Raw genomic sequence first — 25,980 nt, forward strand, 5'->3', positions numbered from 1 at the left:
AGCAACTTCTCCAGCTGGCAGGAATTCAGTATCTTGCTTAAAAACGCTTTTATTAGGTAGATGGTTGCCAATTTTAGGTTTCAATGACAGTTGGAGGATGGATATAGGACTCACCCTTAATTTTAGATATGTAATTAGGACAACTTAGATGACCAGGGTCAAACCATTGTCAGTTTATCTCACCATATTTTGCCCCACTTATAGGTCTCTCCATGATTTCTCAACTAGAGAATTTTCTGCGCATTATTTTGGCCCCCTGGTGTAAATTCCTATTTTGGTCACTATCTGATCTTTTGTCTATCAGATCAAAAGATCACAGATCAAGATTTCTTTAATCCGACATGGTTGGAAAACACATCTGACAGTGCTGGAAAACATGTTCTGAAAATATGTCATATGAATCAGTTCTTTTCTAGCATAAACCAGCCTTAAGTCTTTTAGCATTATGAAGGCCGAGTGGAGGGTCAAAAGGTTTCATGGATTTTATCTTTTTTTCTCATTGTCTCCTCATTGTCAGTCCTGTGGCTCTAATTTATTATCTCTCAATGACTTCTTCAGGACCTGAATCAACAGAGGACAACCCTAGAGCTTAGACATCATCTTCAACATCTGAGATCAGACATGAGCTCCATTACACAATTCATCCAGAAAACTGGACACACACACAGCCTTGAAGTGAGTCTTATTCCATTTTTTCTGCTGTCTCGACTTTTTCTTTCTTCGGTTGATCTGTCTTAAATTAGCAATTTGGTACACTTTGTTCATACATTATGTGTATACTGTGTAAATCGCAGTGAATGTTTGTCTTTGTGGTACATGGTTTAATTCCCAGAGTTTAGCCCCTGGCCTGCAGGGCAGTACAGGGGACTGTGAAGGCCTGAGGGGGATCAGTGTAGATCAGAACAGATCAGTAGGGATCATTTGGGATCACTGACCCTCTCTTTGATCCACTCAACCTGTCATCTCACCATTCCCACACAGTTTTCAAATTATTACCCTAACAGTCATAGTCAAAGCACCCGCACATTTGTAAACATATTTTTGAGATTCTTTGTCTGCACTGGAGATGTGTTATTCTGTTCTGCTGCACCTTTGAGTGGAAGTTTCCCATTTGCCATGCTTGTTAGCTGTCCTTGTTTAGAAACGACTGGGTTAATGAATAAGACCTAATTTATTTTTGTCTTATTCATATCTGAGAAAAGAACAAATAGCTTAAAACAAGTGTCAACTACAAATTTGCTAACTGAATGCTGGGAGGACTCCAGCTGTGATGAGTGTCTCCATTTCTGTGTGTGATTCCAGTGACTATTTATGACATTCCCCATAAACCACAGAGCAGGGGCTATTAAAATCTCAGAACCAAATGAGAAAATTGGTCTCATGACTTAATTCATGCTAATAAGAACATAATTTCTTTCTGTCATGTGGAGCACCCTCTGTAGTAGCACTCTTAAGACCCATTTTGCTTCCCTGACTGTAGCAAAACAGTACATAAAAGAGGCAGTCTGTAAGTCATGCTGTAGCTGTTGGATAGAAACCTTTCCATCGCTGAAAGACTAAATTTTCTGGAATTGATAAAATATCCCCTTTCAGAATGACTGCAATTTTTTTTATTCATACAGCTAATTAGTTTCACAGCCACACTTACATGAGCATTAAGAGCAGATTTGATTTGTTTCCATGTGACAATAGTGACACAAATCATTGCTGTCAAAATAAGCCAAAAATGATTCCTTCTAAAAAAACACAGGTTTCGAACAATTCAAATATCTATTTATGCGCATTATGTCCATAAGAGTTCAACAAATACAACGAGAGATGTAACTATTTGTTCCCTCACAAGTCCAAATCACTCTCTCTGTGGCCGAGTTGGGTTGTGAACTCTCTGTCATTATTACCACACAGTTGTAGTTGAATTATTTGCCTGTTCTACCTTGATCTACATTTCATTTTCAATCAATGAAAGTGACATTGACTGTCAAGCAGTGTATTCAGTTTAGTGTGCCAGGCTGCAGTTATTATGCTATTTTTTTTCACAATTGAATATTCATTTTCAGAATCAAATGTCAAATTTATTTATTTTTTTGTACAATTTGATTTATTGACAGCCCTAAAATATATGTGTATCAGTTTTGGCAGGAATTCAGTGAAATTAGTTTTAACGCAATATTGATATATTTTGTTTGCTATAACTGATTAAGCCTATACTGTATACAATTCATGTTTTGGACATAGAAAAGTAGTTGCTGTAAACCTCGCTGACCCTCTGTAGTGACTACTCTGTTTGAGTCAGCGAGAGAATGTGTAAACTCACTTCAGGTCTGCATTAAAAACCATCTCTGAACTTTATGACCTTTCTCTCTCTCTCTCTCTCTCTCTCCTTCTCTTGCTCACACTCACATTTGCTTATGTAGCAGCTGCTTTGAGGGAGAGCGGGAGTGTGAGAAAGAGAGAGCAGGGAGGTCAGAGGGTTGCGATGGTTGACTATGCTAATGCTGTTGTTAATGACTTTGCTGTGAGTGATAATTGATCGTCTTCATTACCATATTAACTCCACTGCCCCCACCCTTCCCATATCCCCACCAACCCCCAGTCTCCTTCTATGCAGTAATGGATGCCCCCGTTTGATCCTTGGAATAATGAACTAATTAGCTTAATTAAAATCAATAGAGGTGCCAATACCAGGTTAGACATTTCAGGGACACGTCTCTATCTGCAGGGAAGGGAATTTTCAGGAGAGGGTAAGAGAGGATGGATGGCAGGGGGTTAGAGGAGAGATACATAAACAACAGGAAGGGTGGAAAAAAAAGAGTGAAGAGTAAACAAGGAAAGAAAATAGAGACAGAAAAAGAGGATACTTAAAAAAAAAAAACAGATCAACGGAAATAGAGTGAGATACGTTCGTACAAACAGACAAAGAGGGAGAAAGTTGGGATGCGAAGAGTTGTAGGTTTAAAGATTGTAAAATGTCAGAGGTAAAATATAAAAATGGGTGGACAAGGGCAAAGACAAGAAGGCATGAGACAAAGAGAGAAAAAATATAAGGAAAGGAGGGAGCCAAAGAAACTAAACGAGAGAGAGAGGGCCAAAGAGGTTCCTAATGCTGATTTATGAGTGCTTGACGGTCGTTAGCTGGAATAAATGGCTTGTAGGAGTGGCTGCAGCATTACTCCCTGTGCAGGATACTAAGTGCATTGTAAGGTCAGCCATAAGGCCAAACTTACATATGTAGTGCTCTGCCCTTGTAAACCTTTGTTAATATATCAGCCACAGGATAGAACTGTAACCAGTCCATCTGATATGCTGGGATTACCGGGGCTCACAAACCTGTATGCTAATTAGTTTGTTTCAGTTTTATTTTAAGAACACAAAGGTGAAGTGGACAGAACTTTTACAGGAAAAATCAAATGCACAAACTGTGTTTGCTTTGAATATGATTTGCTACAGTGTAGTGTTGAAACAATAAGTCGATTAAGCAATTAATAGTTTAGCAAAATGACTGAAAATTAATCTACAATTAACCATTTATTCTTTACAGTCACTTATTTTAATCCGGTTCGAGGTTCTCTTGAGGATTTTCAGCATTTTTATGTTTTATATTAGTGTAAAGTGAATATTGGATGTAGACTGTTGATTAGACAAAACAAGATATCACCTTGGGAGCTGTGAAATTGTGATGAGTATTTTCAGTATTTTCTGATGTAAAATGAAACAATCACTCAATAATCAACAATGGAAATTATAAAGTTGTTTGCTAGTCCATGCGAGTGTGATCTTGTGGACTGGACCTGGTAGCTGTGGGGCAATATAAAAACAGTGTAACACACCATTTGCCAATAGACATAGAGCTCATATAAAGTTAATTAAAAAACAGATCATTGTGCAAATGTTTTGCATAATCTCTAAAGCAAGCAACATATGCAACTGTGGGTATGGTATCTCCCCACTGGGTTATAAGTATGGTTTATATACATCCTCACAATCATTCTATGATGAATTGGAGTAGTAGTAAATTTTATATTTTAGAAGTTGCTGCCAATAGAATTTGAAACACATGACCACTTATGTCCCTGTATAATCAAGTCTTGCATTACTGTTGTAAATATGACACTCGTTTTGTAGACTGCTCAGACAGGAAAAATGTATTCTCAGAAGATGTCAAAAGAAACTATTAGATTGCAAAATTAAAAATGGAATGAACTTGTGTGAGTATCTACTGTATATTTGTATATAGGTTAATCCTGAGCATTTGATGCCATATAGTATTCTTTCAATGAGGCGCAGAAAAAAGCCCTGAACGTATGGCAGCAGTTTGTTTTTTTCCTGTAGGCTATCATCATAGTTGCATCACTTTACACTTGCATCAAGCTCACTCTGGACAAAATTAAAGCCCACTTTTTAGAACACATTCACTCTAAACATGTAGGCCTTGACATAGTAGAACAAGACACTGTCATGTCCCTTCCAGTCACCATCTCCATGAGTTGCATTATCCTATTTTTTTTCATCCCTCGCTTACTGTTGTGATCTGGTGACTCACGCACACACATTCCGGCTTTTGTTTTTTCTCCTCTGTTGCTTTCAGTTGACCTAGCTCCAGACAAAAGGAATGGAGGGTAGTGGAAAAATGTAATGATTGCGTAAATGGATGGCTATTTTCAGATAGAAAAGAAACAAGAAAAGGGAAAGTGAGTGGGAAAGAAAAAAAGAGCAGGGAAGAGGGGACGTGGGTGAGGGGCAAATGAATGAGACAGAAGGAGACAAGAGAATGTGATGAGGTTGGAGGCTGGAAACAAAGGAAAAGAAATAGAGGGGAAAGCAAAGAGAGAGAGAGGAGAAGGGACATAGGAGGGGGGAAAGTGAACCAATTCTGTGAATGACTTTTGCTTTAATAAGTTTTTTTTCTTTCTTACAGTGGAGGTTCTTATACTTTTTCTACTTTTAATATTACCAGTCCTGCTATGTCTACAAGTACATCTACTGATATGGCTGCCGCTACAGTATATGTCCTATTACTTCTGTCTTCTCTCCAGTGTCTAATAGTGAACAGAGCCCTAGTGACAGGATTTGTTTGACTGTTTTCCACATCCTTGCCATCTCCACTGGAGATTGAGATTTGATCACTTTGGAAGTATCAGTACTGCTTGTTATAGACAGAGCACCTTCTATAAGAGTGTTCTGCATATGCCTGTTCTGTTTGTCCTAAAACTGTGTGAGAAAACTCATGTGATGCAATATCCATGTAATGTGCTCTCTGTTTTCTCTCACTCTCTTGCTTCTTTTTCTCTCACTCGTGCACTCTGCTGATTTTGACCATTACTTACTTAATACTATATTTCTTCACCACACTTTAATGGTATAATTGTATTACACATAACACACATACAGACAGACAGACACATACACACGTAAGCCCTCCTTCTAACAAATGAGTTTACTGTGGTCATAACCTTCACAGGGCTCATTATCATAGATTGCAGGTCTTTTCATAAAGCTGAGACCACTGGTGACGAATTACTAACAGGTCGGACACATGCACATATCCACATACGTACACACACATTGTGGTCCGTAATGAGACCTTATTCCGGACACCCAACCTAGCTGCCTGTAAATTACAACTGCCACTCTGCCATACATACTTAATCAGCTAATGTTGTTTTATTCCTTATTATTAATTTGCTCCTGTTTCTGATTTATCTAAAGCGCTCTGCAGCACACCAGTATTTTCTCTCCTTTACAGTTCAGAGAGGCAGAGAATGAGAGGAAGCCGTGTGCTTATTCATGTACTTAGGGGATTGCATCTGTAATGAATTGACTGGCTGTTTAGGCATACATAACACGGCCTACTACTCACCTTAATAATGTAAGCAGGTCGTAGCTCCTGCTAACCCAAGGGTATATAAGGCAGGCATACACAGAAACACACACACACACACACACACAGACACTCATACGCTCAAACACACACAGCCTACCTATATTAGCTACTGACCTCTACGTGTGCCAGGTCTTCTCATTGTCACATTGCAGTTGCATTGTTAGACGAATGCTTTATGATTGGGGGAAAAAGCTTTGTTTGTCTTTTGTGTATGTCATTGTGTGTCTTTTGCCTGGTGACCAGAATGATATGTACAGGACACACGACTAGTCCATGCCCACTCTTTGGCTTTTTATATTTTTTTCATATAGACCAGTAATGGTCCACTGAAAGTATACAATACAGTATACTGTACAAATTATTGTTTAAAAAAAGATCTTCATGCTGAAATCAGTTTATTTAATTGAGTTAGTAAATAACTCAATTTGTGAATTACTGATAAAACAAATGATTAAACACTTTTCTCTTATTATTAAAGCTATAAGGTGCTTAAATATAAAGTAGATTAGTTTTCATCAAGTTAATTGTACAGTCACAAGTTAGGTAGTAAGTCTGTCTGTGTTTATTATTTGTTGTTAACTGTATTTTAAAGTATTGTCTTAAAAAGGCAACATGTTCATTTAGCAGACATAAACGTAGCTGCTCCGCCTGTGCATCAAATATTAACTTCACATTTAATGGTTTGAACTTCATCTTTCCATCCACACCATTCCCTCTTTTGGATGCTTTCAAGTGTCCGTGTGAGTATATTTTGGTTCGTATATTTTGGTTCGTATTTCACTATCCTATCCTGCATAGGCACAAACAACCAGTTGCATACATATGCATACATGAGCATATGCATAATTGAAACACACACACACACACAAGCTCATACTTAAAGCACACGCACATAAACTGATGCACATACGGTCACACACAGGGCTATGTGTTGACCTGTGAGTCATTGCTGTCATCATTGATTTCCTTTTCCCAGAGTGACCCCTGTCACCACAGCGATAGAGTGGCCGATATTTCACCAGTACTGCTGGGTCTCCAGCCAGCCCCCTGTCCTTCTCTCCTTCTCTTTCTGTAAATCTTGTCCTTTCTCTCTCTCTCTCTTTAATACATCTCTTTCTGTTTTCAGCTCCTACATCCCTTTTTTCCTTTGTCCCAGTCTGTTAATTTTCTCTTTCTAATAGTCATGTGTAAGAAAAAAGCTGGGCCACTGTTAGTTAAGTGTTACCTCGCTTTTGAGCTCAGTTCATTTGTATTTTTCTTTATGTTCTCTTTTTGTGCATGCAGTGTGAATTGACCTCACAATAACAATGCTGACCCTTATTTCCCACCCGTCCTCACATAGACCAGTGTTCAGTTAGAAAAGGAGACAGGCAGAGGCAGGCAGACAGACCCCCCTAATGGTTGGGGTTATTTGAGTCCAAGGAGTTGTACTGTATCTAAGAATGAACAGAGGACTGTGTCTGTTTGTGTCTTTGTGCACACTTTTATCTATGAATGTACTGTTTCTTCATCTCAATGTCCTCTTTTTAGAGCAAGTGACTTCCTGTGCTACTATTGCGTCAAACACATTTTTTTTTCTTAAACTCCCAAAGAGGAAAGCCAAATTATGAAGGTATTAGAGTAATCATATTTCACATTTCAGCTTCAATTCTTCCCTCTACATTTGATTTTGTCAGCTTTTGTGATTTAATTTGGGTGATTTGTGTGTAGTTGGCCTTGTTTTGAAATGAGCAAATCAGAAAAGAAGAGATTTCTTTTCTTGAATCGCTTATACAGTTACAATTCATTTAATTTTTTCTCCCTTTTTCCCATGACACTATCGTCATGCTGCAATGGTCATCAAGATGCAAATTCTGAGGTGACAGACTTCACATGTCTCTTCCTGTGTTCTGTCAAACTGCATCACAGTTTACAGCATCAGAACTTTCATCAAATTTTTCTTTTTCCATTTTTGAGCTGTGTTTCATTAATAAATAGAAGTCAAAGTTGAATTACATGAAAATGTAACTCTCTTTGAATATGTCAGTCGGTTATTTATGATTATTTGTTGTTTAAGAAAAGCAAGTATAGTAATATTTTTATCCCTTTAAACACCATATAATTATGCAATGTACAATGTAGATTAATATTCATTCACTAGCTGTACATTACACAATCTCCTAATGTCGATAACAAATTATTAATCACTGCTAAATTGTACTTCTCATTGTGACAAAGTAATCAAGATGTCATTTAGTGTCTGAGCTTGTTGGCCACACAGGTATATGTATGCATACATGCTGTATGGCTAATGTATATTGATTATTAGTTACTCAGCTTTCATCTTTATAAACAAGGCAATTTTATCTCAAGAAAAGTTTACTCTTGACTGAGATACCTAATAATTTCTTTGTGATAACAATGAATCGACCACACTCACTCACAGGTCCTCCAGTGTAGGGAAAGGTAACAGAGTTGGCCTCAGGGACTCTGTCTCTCCTTAGGGAGGTTGCACTCCTTAGGGAGTCGTTGCAACACCATTGTCCCCATGGCAATATGTAAATGCCTATATGATATTTCCCACCATGCAGTGCTCCAAGGCCCCTAAAGACTTGTTCTGTTTCTACTGAAGCCCGTTCTGTAAAGACAGGTTTTTTTTATTTCAAGTTTCACACTTTTTGACAAAAACTAATGAAAGTATCATTTTAACATAACATCTTCATGCTCATACATATGCGCCTATTCCAGATTTTTCTATTGCTAGCAAGACACCTGGACTCATCAGGAGAGAGATTTTTACATCAAAGTGAGTTGAGTTTCAGTAATATCCAGCACGTGCTGAAGCCAAAGTCACCTAGTGACAGTTTCCAATATATTTAGCTTTGGCTGTATAGTCAGTGCGTTTAGTAGCTCAGGCAAAGGATCAGGCACATCCTGTATGTTTTTCAGTAAAAAATGTCTTGCAAATAAATGTTTAAAATAAATTGGCCTATTTAAACTACCATGCAGTGTAATACTGCTCCTTCACATCACTTTTCAAATGTCTACTTGTGCTGACAAGAGACACAAATCTGTCAAATACTTTATAGAACTTGACATTGTAATGTTTACTGTGATTTCATTAAACAAACTGATTTCCAAACACAGGGATAATATTCAGTCAATATTTGTTTTTTCCAGAAGTTGTCACATGAAAACTAAGAACACATCCAAATATGGTTGGAAGTAAACAGTCAGTAGTTTGACAGCCTGCAGTGCAGCCAATTAAAGTAGCCAGCCAAGCAGGAATCGGTGGTCTGGCACATTGTGGCACAATTGAGTTTGTGGCTATACAGGGTTTCTTTGCCATTCCTGCGAAACACACAGAGGGGTGTGATGGATCCTCAGTCACAGCGATCTACTGGCTGTCAGAGATGCGGGGATTTGCATCACACCTTGAGCATTTTAAATGGCTGCACATATGATAATAAAAAAATGAAATAAATGAAATGAGTAAATCAGGTCTCATGAAATGAAATGACAGGCAGGTTGAAACAGCGGGTGAGTGTGTGTGTTTCTTGCCACCAGCGTCAACATTAAACACATCAGATTGAAGCCACCCTCCAGGGTAGCATCACTCAGCCAGGTGTGTGTGTGTGTATGTGTGTGTGTGTGTGTGTGTGTGTGTGTGCATGTGCATGGTGAAACCTAAGTCTTTTATCTACTTTTCCATTTCCTCTGGTTTTTTGTTTATCTACAGATTTATTTATATATTTCTGCTGAAATGGTGTACAGAACACACACACACATTGATCTATCGATGTATTGATGTGTGAGAGGGTGTCAGTTTTTTCTATTTTCCATCTCCTTCCAATTTTTTAATTATTTTCCCATGGTATAATCTCCTGCAGAGTTTTTTTACACTTGAGTTACAGTAAGTTTGAGTGCTGTTTTTCTTTGCCAAAAGCAGTCAAATGCTGAAAGTTAGTTAGGTAAAAAAAAGCTTTGACAGAATATCCTGATTCTCATTTGGGAAAGGTAGGAACTTAACTTATTTCACACTGCCACTACCCCTCAGTGTAAGTGTTCTAATTCAAAACTCCAAACTTTTCTTTGTTAACAGAAGTGATAAGACATTTAGGCTTAGGAAACTGGAGCTTCATTATTCTTACATTATTATTTTCCTCATGGCTTTGCTTGTTTTTCTATTGTCCAGCTGTTTTCCTGACAGTCTCCTGACTTTTCCCTTACCATTTCCTTCTGTGCAAGGACAGTAGTAGATGCACATTACTTTCTATCTCTCTCTCTCTATCCCTCCCCTCTCTCCCTCTTTTTCTCCCTCCCTCTCTCTCCCACCTCTCTCTCAGGACCGGAGGAGGATATGTCTCTTTTTCTCCATATTGACTTTCCAGGTCAGGCTCCTCTTCTCCTATTAGGCCAAGCTAACTGATCAATACACAGGTCTGGTGGGCTGCTGTGTGAACATGCAGACAGGCACACGCAGCGGGCCATGCCATGGCCAAGTGCCACACACACACACACACACACACACACACACACACACACACACACACAAAGAGCAGTAAATATACAGTACGCCTATCTACCCAATCACACATGCTCATAAATGTATACTGTATATATAAAATATATGCAACTGACTGTAGAAACAATTTATAACGTTCCTACAATATGTAATAAACAGTCACAAATCATAAACAACTAATCTAATATGTCAATTGTTAATCAATTAGTCAATCAATCAATCATGCATGGATCTATAAATCTTCATCCACTTGGCTGCTTTGCTGTCAAATACAGAGATGCAACAAACTCCACCTCTCCTCTCCAGTCTTCTCCAATCTTCTCCTCCCCTGCTGTTTTCCCAGCTGGTGAGTTGTGACATCTGCAGTACTGCGACATGGATAAGCAGCTGCCAGAGATGGAGGGAGGGAGGGAGGGAAGAGAGAAAGGATAGAGAGCCATAGAGGACAATACAGGAGAGTATTGACAAGGGAGGGGGGTGTCCAAGGGAGGGGTGAGGGGCGCTGTCAACCAGCAACAGTTAGGTGTACAGCATGAGTGCGTGCGTGTACATAAATGTGTATTTGTGCGTGTTTAGGTGTGAGTGTGTGTATCTATGAATGTACTACATATGTGCATACATGCATGTGTGTGTGAATGGCATCATGCCAGGCGGTGCCATCTGGCTGCTTGACAGAGCTCTTCTCATTAACAGGGAGGTTAATTGCTGTGGCAGCACCCAGGCTGTGTCAAACATCACCCTGGGGACACGGAGGCAACAGACGATCTACATGTTTGTGTATGCACATGCACAAATGTGTATGTTTGTGTGTTTAAGCATAAAATGTGGCGGTGCAAACAAGAAAACTTTTTTAGCCATAAAAATGCCTAAAAATTGTCCCTGGTATGTAAAGAGGGCAGAGTAGGGGGCCTGTGTCTTGTGTTTGCATGCATGTGTGTGTGCTTGTGCATGTATGCCACACTACATGCATGTTTATATTATTCTTATGAGTTATGCCTTGTTTCTGTAATGATGTAGAAAGAATTAGGTTTACAGAACCAATGTCTATAGTCCTGAGGGCAAACACACACACACACACACACACACACACACACACGTGCACGCACACAGGGACATGCACACGGGGCAGGGGGAAGGGGTGGCAATTTGCATGTTATTACTGCATATTCATGACTAATTTTGTTAGCCTTGCCTAATAGGCCTGAGTGACAGCTTGAGAAATCGAGAGCCTGTGTTCACGGTGATACACACACACACACACACACACACACACACACACACACACACCAACTTCAGTCAAATTCATTCACCCTGCTCTCTCTGTCCAGACATAATCATAACAACACTTAGGGCTCTAAATAGGAATTCCTTGTTCATCTGTTGGTTTGACATTCTATCATTTGTTTAGCACAATTATTTTATTGTATACAACAGTATAGTAAATCATATAGCCTCATTTGTTATATGCATAATCATGGCCTATAATAACACACCTACACCTACATGTGCACATGTACACACACAATGAATGACATGAATACATCTGCTCGACTTGTTGCAGATCAGAACGTGTTGAATGTTTTCATATTTATCATAATAAAAAGAAGAAAAAAAGTACTAATATCTACTGTATTAAATTTTGTTTCATCCATTAATAGTGCAGAAAATAAAACCTTATGTACCATTAATACAAACTATGCTTATTTTATTTTGTGGTCTTTGTTGAGTACACAGCTTAGTGTGTGTGTGTGTGTGTGTGTGTGTGTGTGTGTGTGTGTGTGTGTGTGTGTGTGCATTTGTGTGATTTTAAAAGGAATCCTTGGCTAAGACAAAATGATATTCCTGGTCAAAGCTAGTGAATGTTTTCTATTGTACACAGATACATGTACACACACACGTGAACACAGAGAGCACTCTAAGCCCACCACCCCACTGTGCAGGTGAAAATAGGGATGAAATTGGCTGCAGTTACTTTTCATTCAAAACCCTCTTTCGATTTTCAACTTGTTCCCATTTCAGGCCATTTGTCTCTAAAGTGTCTCTCCTAAATTTGGGGTTATTTAAGTATTTTTCCACCAAACTGATAGGGAAATAAGTTTTGAAATTGCTAATATTTAGACCAAGCTTTTGCCCTCCATCTAAAAGGTCCTAAAATAAATGGAAAAATCATGTTATAATGCAGCTGTAGAAGGTTTTGTCCTTTGTAAAAGTTGAGGATTGAAATGTGTGCATATCTTTGGGGAAAGACTTTGACTTTGTCCATACATATATACACATAGCCATCAGTGTATGGTTAGGAGTACACACAGTTTTTGTAAGTTATTTTTTTAAACAAATATTAGTTGGGAAATGCTCAGCAAAGTGATAATTCACACCAAAGGAACACTGTGGTTAGGGTGGAATAAAAGAATCAAGTGAATTAATAGAACAGCAGCTCACACATTTTCCCATTTTCTTCTAGAGACAGAAACAGACTGTAATTTAACGTCAGTTTTTCCTCACTCCTCTGTGGCTTTTACTCCACTTGACTGAAAAGTTGTTGTTTTTTTTGTTTTTTTGTGAAGCGAAAGATTTAACTCTGAGCATTCTCTATCCACTCACATGTCACTTTTGTCAAATCTTGCCTTTCCTCCCCTGCTTGGTGTGAATGTGTAGACATGCTTGATCAAATGTGAGTTTAACATTTTTAATCTGCGCAAAGTTTCATCAGAATAACTCATCTCATGAGGATGGTAAATATGAAATTGTGTGTGTGTGTGTGTGTGTGTGTGTGTTAGAATGTACCTATGTGTTTGTGAACAGTACCGCACAATACCGTGTGATCTAATTTTTTTTTCTCTCTCCTTCCATCTTGGGTGTGTGACAGCTGTCACTGGTGACTCAGAAAGGTGTCTGGGCAGAGTTAACGTATTTTCACCGCTGGGAAACAAACACACACACAGACACATATCAGCTCCAGTTGCTGTCACCTAACTCAAATTTCACTAGGCTCAGCAACTCTTTGCTGCTTTTTATGAATCACGTATTACACTTTATACACACATAATGTTCACTTATTGCTTATTTATCCATTTCATATTTTACATTAAAAAGTATTATATAAGTTAATTAACCATTTTAATTAACCATCAAGGTTAATGATTCATTTTTAATACAGTAACCAGTGTAAACCCTTCCTTTAAAAAAAGTGATATACAGTGTTTAGGGGTTTCATGTTATTTGTCCATGCGCATTTGCTGTGTTTAGATCATATGATGATCATCTGTGATTCAGATCACATTTTAACATATTCAACACTCTACTACATACTAGAATTTATACAAGTGAATATATAAACAACTTCTGTAGTATCATATTACAACACCTGAAACAACAGGACATACAACATTAAACCTGACCTGTTGTACACTTTCATTCAACAAGCTTGTTTTACTCTCAGCAGTTTTCACTTGCCAGTCATCTGGCTCCTTTTTCGTTGCTCACTGTCATTCCGTTGTAGCTCTGGTTCCCTGGTCCAGATTACAGCTGAGTTAGAAGGCCTGAAAATCCAGTTGCAAGCCAAAGACGTGTTCATCTGATCATTCATGTTGTCTTGATTTGACAGTATTACAAAAGGATAAAATACAGTAACATGCCAAATGTCTAGATATTATACCCAGTCAAAACTTATTTGTGAGCACATCTGCAATAGTTTAATCTAATTCTGTTTCCCACATTTAATTGAATGCAGTATATTGAATACAATCAACATATATTTAGATTGACATGTATTATTTTTAAGGTGTTGTCAACGTAATTCCTAAAATAAATGAACCTGCAATGTGAAAAAAAAAAAACTGAATGTTATGTTTTCACAACAGCTCTAAGACTACCTACATAATTAAATGTCTTGTTAAGGTGATTTTTTGCAGCGTGCTTGTTATTGTTTAGAAGCCTGTCTGAGAGGTGGAGAAATCTTTTTTTTTTTTTTACGATATTGCTTTGGCAGCTGTGCTAGAAGCTCTCCATGTGCAGCCAGGTTTAACAGGAAGCCGAGGCGTGTGTGATGAATTACCAGCATATCTCAGAGCCCTGGGTAACAAACATGGCGATGCCGGCCGGGATTAAAAGGGAGAGTTTTTTACGGTCTTCCCACACCTCCTTACAGGGTGTCACTAAATTATACCCACTGCTGTTTTACTGTCTTCTGTGGCTTATGGTTAAGAGACACGTAAACACACACAGGCTAGCAGAAAATCACACACACACACACACACACACACACACATATGCACACGCATGCACATACACACACACACACCCAGGCACACACACTCACACACACACACATACATTTGTGCTTGTGGTAAACCCAGGCTTGTTGGTTGTTTATGTGTGTGTTGGCTGGTTACTGTTTGTTTATGCTGCCTGTGAGTTGACTCATTTGCACTGCCACTAATTAGTGGTTTGTGTGATTACAGAGCCTTAGAGAAACAAGTAGAGTAACAGAGCTTGTTCTGTTAATCATATTTTGAACAAATGTTGATATATTTTTTCATTCTTCTTGTGTTCCTGTCGAGCTGGTATGTCTACAATGCAGATGCAGGGATAGATCTGATGACACAAACTCATATACACATGTAGAAAGGTGATTGCCTTACGATTGTTTGGTAGCAATAAGCCAGTTTCTGTACAAACTGAACAAGTTCCCAGAATATGACCATTAAAACAACTGTATATCCTTAACAATGAAATACTCATGTATACATTTAATTCATTTTGAATTTGTTAGTGTAGAAGGTTTCATCTGTAATAGTATGTGAATTACTAACATGGTTGCAGTGTTACATTTACATAATCCATATATCACAGATTCATTTGTCGTGGTTTATGCTTCGCATTCTTCTGCTTGACCCTCCTCTGTACAGTTTGACATCAATTATAAAACATTCAAATATAAGACATAAACTGGTGTTTTACTTGAGAGGGACCAAATATAAATAATATAATATAAATATTTATATAAATATAAAATATTTAATGAATTATACTTATGATAGATGGCAGTCTTCCATAATTACAGAGTTTAATTTTATTAAAATGAGGTATTAACAATCAACATAAAAATTGATATGAAATGCTTAAAATAGCTTAAGATTATTGCATATTTGTGAAGAAGTAATCAGCAACATTTCTGAAACACAGCGTATATACTGTATAACATATAATTAATAATTAATCACATTCACTGAAAATAACTTTTTTTCTTTAATAGAATGTTTCACATTTCATCTCCTCCATGGCCCAGACTGTAACACAGTCGCTGTGAAATAGTGAGAGGCTGTTGCACCTGCAGAGTGAGCTGACTTGTCTACAGCAGATCCACAAAGACAACATGATATGATATGAAACATGGTAATGCTGAGAAAGACATCTGCAAGCTGATGTTCAGCTGGTGCAACAAGAGGGGAAAGACACAAACGCTCAGGTGTGCAGAGACCTGAATTCACACATAGATACAGTAGATATGGCACATGCGAAATAACTGATAATGTAGGCATGAATTTATTCACTTACTGTCAGTCGCTTCAAACATCTTTTCCATAACCTATTTTCTCCTCAGCTGTCTTACAGGATGCAATGGGCCTCTTGCTGTTTCACATTCGCTTTTAGATTAGATGACTGTTATGTCATTTGTTTCATAGAGTGCAGAGATGTCGCCACTTTCACGTGTCTCCTTTCTTCTGTCTGACTTAAGCCCTCCAAGTTGAATGTGAGAGTGAGGGAGTACAGGAGGAGTTGAAGAGAAAGGAGAAGGAATTTGGGCAAAGAAGAGAAACGGAAACTGAAATATGAAAAGGCGCATCAAAAAGCAGAGGAGAGGAGAGGGCAGGTGCAACAGGAGAGAGAGGAGGAGTGAGTGAAGAAAGTGGAAGAGGAGAAGAGGAAGGATGAAGAGTGGAAGAGGGGGATTGAGGAGGAGAGAAAGGACCATGGTCAAGCTATTAAAAAGTGGGTGAATTCTGAGGTTAGTGTATTAATGTACTAAGGAGGTCTATTGTATCTAACCAGATGACTCAACAATGGGTGATTGTGTGTAAACTAGGCTGCTAATAAGAAAATTCATTATCTTCATTATATTCCCTCATTTTAATTATCTTGTATGAAATTATGCTTCTTTTGAAAATTGTAAAAATAAGTAACTGCAATAGAAACTGAAGGAGACATAGCTAATTTCATCCAATTAAAAAACAAACAGAAAAGATTTGTAAAAACCAAGGGAACTCATCATCAAATATCACACACCTTCATTAATTATTCATACAGGTGACATGTTCATTCATTCATCCATTCATTTCATTTATTTCACACACATCAGAAATAAGGAATAGAATACAAGTATACAAACATAATAATAGTAATGGGTGAAAATGGGACACCAATGAAATAATCATTCTTCTTTTCTACTTTATTCTTTGAATACCTTTTTTTCTTTAGGCCCCAACTCAACTTTCAGTCATATTTTTTTTAATTTATAAAGTTTCGAACGGTTTTAGTATGTTTACTTCCAGCAGTGCAGAGTACGACATATTTACATGCATGCATGTACATGCACTTACACAGACTTGTAAAAAAAAACCAACAAAACACTTCACCTTAATTCAGACCTCAGATATCCCCCCCCCCCCCTTCCTTCCATCCTGTCATCTCACCACAACCGCTCCAAATTAATCTGCAAAATATTGATTTGAGGAGCAGGGGGGTGGGGGGTGGGGGCACACGATTGCGGCCGCATATTAATACGAACGGGCCGCTCTTCGTCTCTCCTCTATACTTTAAGATCCTCATATCTTCATAATTGATTAATGTTCCTTTGTGAAGTGGGGATGAATAATACATTAGTGGGCCTGCTGCACCCTCAGGCTGATGAGAAAATGTTTAATTTCAGTAAATGTAGCGCTCCCTCTCTCTTTCTCTCTCTTTCATTTTCCCTCTCTGGTTATTTGTGAGTGTTGGAGTGTGTTTGTGAGTTTTCACTTGTGAGTTGAAGACCAGAGGAGTTTTGTTGATTTGCTTTTTTCGTGTTTACTGTCAGCTTGAAGCGCATGTTAAGCATCACAAACAAAAGGCAGCGATCTGCATTTGCAAACATGAAAGAATAAATTGGTGAAATGAGCTCAGTATTGTTCTATTAACTGATATAACTGCAGGAGCTGTGTCACTTTACAAACTGTCTGCCTTCAAAAAAAAGAAAATCACCTTTTGGACATTTTTGCACATAATGCATCAGAATGCACTGTGAACATCAGCTACTACATTATCAGTCAGCAATCAGTGAAAACATGCAAATGTGCCATAAACCCACCTGATGGGAACAAGTGTCCTCTTCAACAGCTTGGAAAGGTGCCGGGAGGGTGACATATGTCAGCTGTTGTGACTGGCACAGGCTGGCTCGGCTTAGCTCATCTGGTTAACAATGCTAATTATGCTAATGAGAAGCCTAATGATGATGGTGAGGGATTTAAGAGCTACAGCATAGCAAGCTTGTGACTATGTGTGTGTGCGTGTTTGTGCGCGTGTGGATCTCTGTGTGTGTGTGTGTGTGTGTGTGTGTGTGTGTGTTGATGAGGGGTTGGGTGTCTGGTGTGTGTAGAACAGATAAATGATGAAGTGAACACACACACAGACCCCCACAGGTCTCACTTCATGCCTACTTAGCTTTGCTACATTTTCATTTGAACTTGTGCCAATGATGAAGGGGATCTATACACATGCACAGCTTCATATGTACACACGGAGTGCTAATTGCATAAATAATACTTATCCGTTAACAAGCATCCTAATTAGTTATGCTAATCAGCCTAGATAACCCAATTAACCTCGTCGAGAGAGGCGGGGGGGGGGGGGGCTTCCTCTGTGTGTTTATATGTGGGTGTGGATTTTTATGCCTGAGAGCATATCAGAGACACTTAAGAAAACACATTTGCCTAATTAGTTTCCAATGACATAGACAAGCATTTATTTTTTTTCATGTCCTTTTTGTTCTACTTTTGAATGCAAGGTAATAGGCTTTCACAGCAAAGGGAATAAGGGGTATTGAATTCATGTAAACAGTGTTACTTATATGTGAGGATACATACATTTACACGTATTTCTGTCTGCCTTCATCTAGTCTGTGTCTCAGTTAGATCCACATGGACATGTATATTTTTACAACTATTATAGTAGTTTAAACAGAGTGTGTATTTGTTCAGAGAATGTCTGCCTGTTCCATTAGTTTATGTCCTTGGAAATACAATTTGGCCTAAAGTTCTCTCTGTTTATTTAAAGCCTTCAGTCAGCGTTCCCCTCCTAATAGTGAGCCGTGTTTCCTCTCATTTAGCTTCACCACTCATTATCCGGGCCATGTGGAAGAGACAGTGTTTAGAGAAGAGAGAGAAAGAGAGAGACTTTGAGGGACACGGGAGGGTGGGGGAGTAAAAGTGAGAGCAAACCAGAAAGTAAAAGACAGTGGGAATGAATGAGTGACTGAAAGAGAGAGAATGTAGATTGTCTTTGAACCTGACCACAGCTGCTTGTGCTTCTAATGAATGGTGAGGAGAGGAGGGAGGGAGACATCCAGACAAGACTGTCTTTGTTGAGCCTTTGCAACAGAGAGAGCGAGAGAGAGAGAGAGAGAACACAACAGATTTATGTCTTACAGGAAGTCTTCCAGAGTTGTGGTGTTGCTGCATGCTCTGGCTTTTAATTAACAGCCTGTTTAAGTTTCTGTGTGCGTGCTTGAGTGTATATTTGTATGTATTGAGTATTCATTCATTTGTGTATCTGTTTGCCTCTGTGGCATGATCCTGTGTCCCTGTGTTTGCAACATTTAGACATGCAGTTTATCATGCGGAGTTTGTAGATGAGAATTAGTTTTGACATAGAGTACTCATCTGCTCCTCTGGATTGGTCTGCCTGGCTGACAGTGGCTGAGCTTCAGTTAAAACACAATGTTACAATGATTTGACATGATGATAAGAGTTACACTGTATGTTAGAGCTCAGTCACGAGTCCTTAAAAAGCGGCAACTCAGATGTTTTTCTCATCTCAAGGTAAACCATCACCTGCCATTTATCTTCTTTGTTTTTTTTTTAATTTAGAACAATTTAAAGGTCTACCCCTCAAATTGACAAAAAAATTAATAAGGTATAAAATGCTGCACCCAACATTAGCATTAGGTCATGACACCTTTGCTAATGTGCTAATGAAATTCACTGTGTTGAGCTAATCTGTGGGGCTTAACGTCCAAAGCTTGCACTTTTGTAATGGGAAGACTGGATGCTTCTCTATGCAGTGCAGGTCTTGAATGAGTGAGATGCTAATATTAGCTCATGCTCACATCAGCTGAGTCATCTCCTCTGTGTCCTTGGCTTATTAACTGATTTAAGACTGATTAGATCAGTCTTGCACGATCGTGCACTGGCATGCATACACACATACACACCAAATTTGAATATCAAAATGGAATTGCTTGACCAGTGAAAACTGGATTAATTCAAAATGTTTGCATCAAGGTGTAGGTAAAAGAGATGACTGGGCATATTTTTAATGCACCTTACAGCATTTAAAGCCATTTATGACATTAACTAAAGCTCATGTTATTCAAACACATTTTGCAAGTCATAGCCACTTATGTTGAGAATACTTGATGCTCCTTTTTTCTCCTTTGCCTTGTTGACTTCATGAGATCATCAGCATAGGTATTGATTTTGCACTCCATTTGATGGGGTTTTAGTGAGATAAAATGTGTACACCTCGTTCATAATGTAACTTTCTATTACCGCACTACTGTAAGGTGCATGTTGTGTACTTTTCTTCCTAACTTACAGATACACATATGTCATTGATACGTAGGTAAGAGATTAAAAGAATATGAGCATTTTTATGTGAACACACTGTTTATCCATTTACCACATCACTGTTATGCCAGCCTCATACCTGTTAAAGTGTCTCTTCAACTTGCTTTGTCAAGGTTATGTAAACAGATTGGCCATTGCTCTGCTCCCAACAAATGCCACAAATAGCTCCTCTTTTCTCTAGTCTCCAGAAACTGTAACTGTCAAGAGATTACACTGTTGCTACCAGGTCAAATCTCCTGGCAACCTAACAGCATGGTGGGTGATATACATTTGTCCTAAAAACCTCCTACATCCTTATTCTTCCTTTGAAAAATCATTTTTATTATGTCATTGTTGTGGTTGATGTGAGAACCCATTGCACTCTTGTTTCTTCCTCTTTGAATGCGTTGCTCAGTTCTGCTCTGAGATATTTGATCAGCTCAGAACATGATGTTACACTTTCAGATAGTTTTTCTGGTAAACAAGAGAAAGTTGTTTTGCTGTCTGTTGGAGTTTGAAAGTAAAGTGTCAATTTCACTTAGCACTTTTCATGTTAGATGTGAGGTACTGAAGAGTACCCAGCCCATGTAAAATGTGTACATTTGTGTGTGCTCATGCAAAGGATTGAGTGTTTGTACCTATCTCCGTGTGTATCTGTGACAGTTTCCTCTCGAGATGTTAATTCCTCTCCTCCCTGTTGTTGTCATGCTTCCACCAGTAGTGTCTGCACCGGGGAGACGAAGACAGATTGGTGTTAATGAAAAGCCCTCCTAAACTCTCCTCCCCACATGAATGTTTAAACATGCTTGTCATAACATTCATTCGCTCACACATGACAGCTAGCATCTGCAGCTGCCTTGCTCGCCCTCAATATTTTATCATACCATCTCCCCTAACCCCACACTCACACAATGGCTGTGTGTTAGCAAACTGAATTATAATGACTCAAAACAGGCTGTGTTCAGACTCACTGCCAGAACAGACCTACATAATGGATTCAGCAACACCACAGGCCTCATAATGGTACAATTAGTCATCTTAAATATGAAAGAAAGAGTGAAAGGCCAAATGAAGGAAATGTGGTTATACATATTGAGGGAAAGAAAATCAGAAAAAGAAAGAAATAAACAAACATAATAAGAGTAAAATACAAAGAGAGGACAAAAGCAAAACAGAGAGCAAAGGGTAAAGATGTGCAAAGAAAAAAAGAAACAGAAAGAAAAAGGAATAGGACAAAGGAGCAAAAAAGAAAGAGAGAAATCCTCATGTCCATATACAGTTCGTTATTCAGAAGTCTGATAACACTGCAGGTCAGCTGTTGTGACCTTGGTGGTTTTGACAGAAGTGGTTCACCATGGTAACGGTTAGTCGGCAACCCTCAGAACACCCCCACTCCCCTCATCACTCCCCAGCCTTCCTTACTGCCTCTCTGCCAATTTGATTGGACGCACAATTGAAATGTCATGCCTCAGCAACACACATGCACACGCACCAGGTCAACCAGGCTGAAGCTGCAGTGGGATGAAAGAGCAGGGCACATTGTACAAGAATGGGTTTTGATTGACTTTATTTATTTTTTTTATCACTGTACTTTCACTTAAAGAAAGAAAGCAAGAAAATGTTGTTTCAATAAGTATGTGTGTGTTTATCTGAAGTCAAAGTTACAGGGTTATTATTATGTGGTGGACAGTGGGACCTAAGCGCAGAGCATCAAAGCAGAGTGGCTTGTCGTAGCCGTGGAATACAGAATTAGGTGAATATTAATGCAGAACCACTTACCTCAGGGAAATGTTGTGTGTAGGTTAGCTTTCCTAATGCACGTCTCACCTTTGCCAAAGTGGAAGCAGTAGGTCAGTAGGTGGGGGGTCCTGGAGAGTGGATGGCACTGATGTATTCATTTTTGGCGTGACAAGCTTGTCTACCACTGTGGAAATAGAAATGTCCAGTATGCAGCTCCTCCCCTCCCCCACTCCCCTCATTTTACCTAAATGCAATTCTTTAACAATACCTATGGCTAAGTGGGAGTTATTATCATCACCATGCTCGACAATGTTGTGTTTTCTTTTTTTTTTCGGATTTGATGAGCAGCAAAAACATCATTTATAAATGTATTGCTAGAATATTGGCGTAAGGTTTTTTTTTCTATATCAAGCTTGGTTAAATAATAGAACGTTTGAACATAACATAAACAAAAATTGGCTGTTAAAGTCCTTTAGAAACAATTTTTTCATTTCACTTGTCACTCAGCAGTGCCATCAATCATGAGAGTCCCCCATCTTCCGTATATGCAGCAGTTTTCAGGCTATGAAGTGGCGACATGTATACTATCTTGTTGTGTGAGCAGCATTGCAGAGTGTAGCACTGATCTGTTCTGGTCTCCAGCTGCTGCTGATCTGCATAAGTGACTGTGCCACACTTAAAGCCGTTGCCTCCTTAAAGCCCCTTCTAAATCAGTGTTAAAGCCTTGATAATAGACCTCACTGACCAATTGATTGGCCTTCATATGTTTACAGCTCACTTTAATTGCCTCAAAAATACCATTTATCAGCCACGTGTGTCCATGTATGCATGTGTGTGTGTGTGTGTGTGTGCAAGCATGCCTGTCCATCGACAAAAAGGCCTATTGATTTATCAGCATCGGGATTTGTCCCGTTCACTGTACATAAAACCCCTGCATATGTGCTGTTCAAAATGGGAAATGGCCCCATCGATTCCCTTAAGTTGGAGCCCAAATGCTAAAGATTTTTGGATAAGCTTTCTCATTACTTAAGCTGAAATCAATAGGGGAGAGCATGGGTCTAATGAATGAACGGGCCACAGATCAGATGGGGTGTGCTCATCCCTGGCCTGTCCTGGTCGATCTGTGTGGATGCGTGAGTGAGTGAGTGAGTGTGTGTGTGTGTGTGTGTGTGTGTTTCAGAGAGAGAGCGAGAAGACAGAGAAAGAGAAAGAACCTGTCTATTCATAGAAACCTTTTTTTGGCCCAAAAATTCATGCTGCTGTTTAATTAACTACCATTTGTTCTTGCTCTGCACTGTGCCACAGAATATACTTTTTCTAAACCTCAAGTGCCTACAATGTGTGAAAAACATACAGGATATCAAATGTAGAATTGGTAGATGGGGGGCGGGGTAACCTTTCTGCATCTAATTAAGGTTTAAAGTATGTTATATAGAAAATTTTTAAATCTATTATTATTGTTATTATCATTATTACTATAATTGAGCTGTTTCCCTTCACACTCTCTCTGTCTCTGTAGTGGGAGACAGAGCAGGGAGCCGTCAGAGTTTCACCCAAAAGAGGAGATGCTTCTCTCTGAGGTACAGAAAACACAAGAAAAAAGCATTGACTGCATTCCCACCAGACCACATCCAAGGGGGAAATAAATTACAAAATAGAACATATGCACCAGAAATACTAACTGCAAGTGATCATGGAAGTAACCCAAGAGTGGAGATTTAAAAAACAAAATTACCCTCGATACCCAGCACCTACAAATAACATCTACATTAAACATAAATCTGCACGGGAATGTTATATGCAGTGTATGTGTCTGTGTGTCAGCCCGTCAGCTAGTACACACACACACACACACACACACAGACACAGCCAACTACCCTGCCCAACCGCAACCCCTTTGGCTGACTTTTTGGTTTTTCCACTTTCCATTCTTTCCACTCTTTTGAAACATCAAAACGATACAGCGTGGTGTATCTCTAGGAAATTGTCTTTGGCCGAGTGTGCAGCCACTGCCTTTGAGCGTACATTTACCAGACTACTCCTAAGAGTTTCACTTTGTGGTCTGGCCAACTCATGGAATTAACTACATTAATTAGCTACATCTGATATTGCAGACAGTTGTCATTGCAGCTGCGGTAACCAACAGTCGCCAGCTAAAAATGAGAAGCCTGCATTCATTTGAAGTAGATAATAAATTGATGATATCATAGTCAATAAATACCACATTAGAAGAGGTCTAACTATTTGGTGGATTTCTGCCATGTGGCTTCAAATAAGAGGAACAATCAGCAATTTGTGAATATCAACAATATCAACAAAGAATGAGTGCAAATATCAGCCCAATTTTCAAATAGTAAACTCCCTGTCCCTTTCCCTCACACCCCTCTAAGGTGTCCCCCCTTTTCAACTCATAAATATGGAGGGCGACGAATGATGAGATTCATGGACAAGAAAGGAATCAAAATCTATTGTTGCGTGTCCTTTTCCCCGTGTAAAGTTTGGATTAAATGTCACACATTAGCATATGAACTTTTAAATGAGCTTGTTTGCTCTCTGCGGTGTGGGGCATGTAAATACCCATCTTGAGTATGGAATGAGGATTGCTTGGTGGGGGGGGGTTGAGCTTCACAAGAATTGGGAAGTGCAGGACATATTTGAGTGTTGCACCGGCAATTAGATCGCAGCAAGGGACTGGAGCACCAAACAGCTCTATTGACTGGTTGCGTCTGGCCGGTGTTCCACACCTGAAGTGGCAGATAGTGGCAGATGGAAATGCTCCCTGATGGCTGGGGCTTCTGGTGATTTGAGGGAAGGAGGTGACTGACAGGCACCCCCAAAATGAGATGATTGACAGCACAGTCGGAGTGAAATCTACTCATGAGCAAATGCAGGTGTGAGTGGAAAGAAATGTGTGTGCACAAATACGCAGGGATTTGGGTAAAAATTGTGGCCTTGGTTGAACGCAATGCTGAGATACTGACCAGCAAAGATTTCACACCTGCCTAAAGTATTACATACTTTAAATGTTTGTAATATTTCATATACTTAACAATGAGAGGTTAATCTGTAAAAAATACACACATAAAACAAATAATATTTAAATATAAACATTTGTTCAAAGAGAAGCCGGGAAAAACCTAGAGGTATGTTTATTAACTCACAAAATGCAATGGTTGTGCAAGATATTTGATAGTTACCAAACACCATTCTGTATTTGCACGTTTTTTTCATTGACTATGATTCTCTTTGTTTTAAAATGTGAGGCTGCTTATTTATTGACATAATTTCCTTTCAGTGAAGGGCTTGTGTCTGTAAAGCACATTAAAATCATAATGCAATCTTTGCTAACCCAGGAGCAACGTTATTGTTCTATTATACTCACCGAACAACAGCATCCCAGCCTGTTTATCAATCCAATATCTCATAATGTGCACTCTGCCTGGTCATTTTGAATATAAAAAGATCTCACACTGTTATTGTACCATATTTTCTATATTTAGTATTAATCTCTTGTTCTGACATGAATCTGACACTTCCAATATGATATTTGATTAGTTGTTGTTTTTTTCCATAGTCTCCAGGTGATATTGGATACATGTGCAGAGCTGGTATTATGTTGGCTGTTTCATCTGGGTATAAAAATGATTTAGTGTGTGCTCAGCACGCAGTGTCATTGACTAGCTTTAATTTCACTGCAAGGGTGGGCTTTATTACTCTGCTACTCTCTGAATGTGTGTGTGTGTTGTGTGTGAGTGTGTATGTGTGTGGATGAGAGAGGGAGAGAGAGAATTAATGTTTCTGTGCATATATATTTGAGGGTTTTCGTGCTCGCTGGTGTAGCAGCATGCCTCACCTGTGCACACACATGCACTTATGCATATCTCTGTATATCTTTCCATGGCTGCTGTATATCCAAACTCTTCAGCATGTAATTGCCATTCAATGGAAGAATCAACTAAACCAACACGTGGAACACCTCACATCACACTCAGGCC

General features: G+C 38.9%; 1 protein-coding gene across 1 annotated transcript in view; it reads left to right on the forward strand.

Moving 5' to 3' along the window:
- LOC130160935 (myosin-11-like) overlaps positions 1–25,980 on the forward strand; it is a 99,344-nt gene that overhangs the window by 8,714 nt on the left and 64,650 nt on the right. Inside the window, exon 3 of the mRNA XM_056363742.1 lies at positions 559–675. Coding sequence (XP_056219717.1) covers positions 559–675 — 117 coding nt within the window. The remainder of the gene's footprint in view (positions 1–558; positions 676–25,980) is intronic.

This window comes from Seriola aureovittata, chromosome 20 (genome assembly GCF_021018895.1).
Source record: "Seriola aureovittata isolate HTS-2021-v1 ecotype China chromosome 20, ASM2101889v1, whole genome shotgun sequence".
Taxonomy (NCBI): Eukaryota; Metazoa; Chordata; class Actinopteri; order Carangiformes; family Carangidae; genus Seriola; species Seriola aureovittata.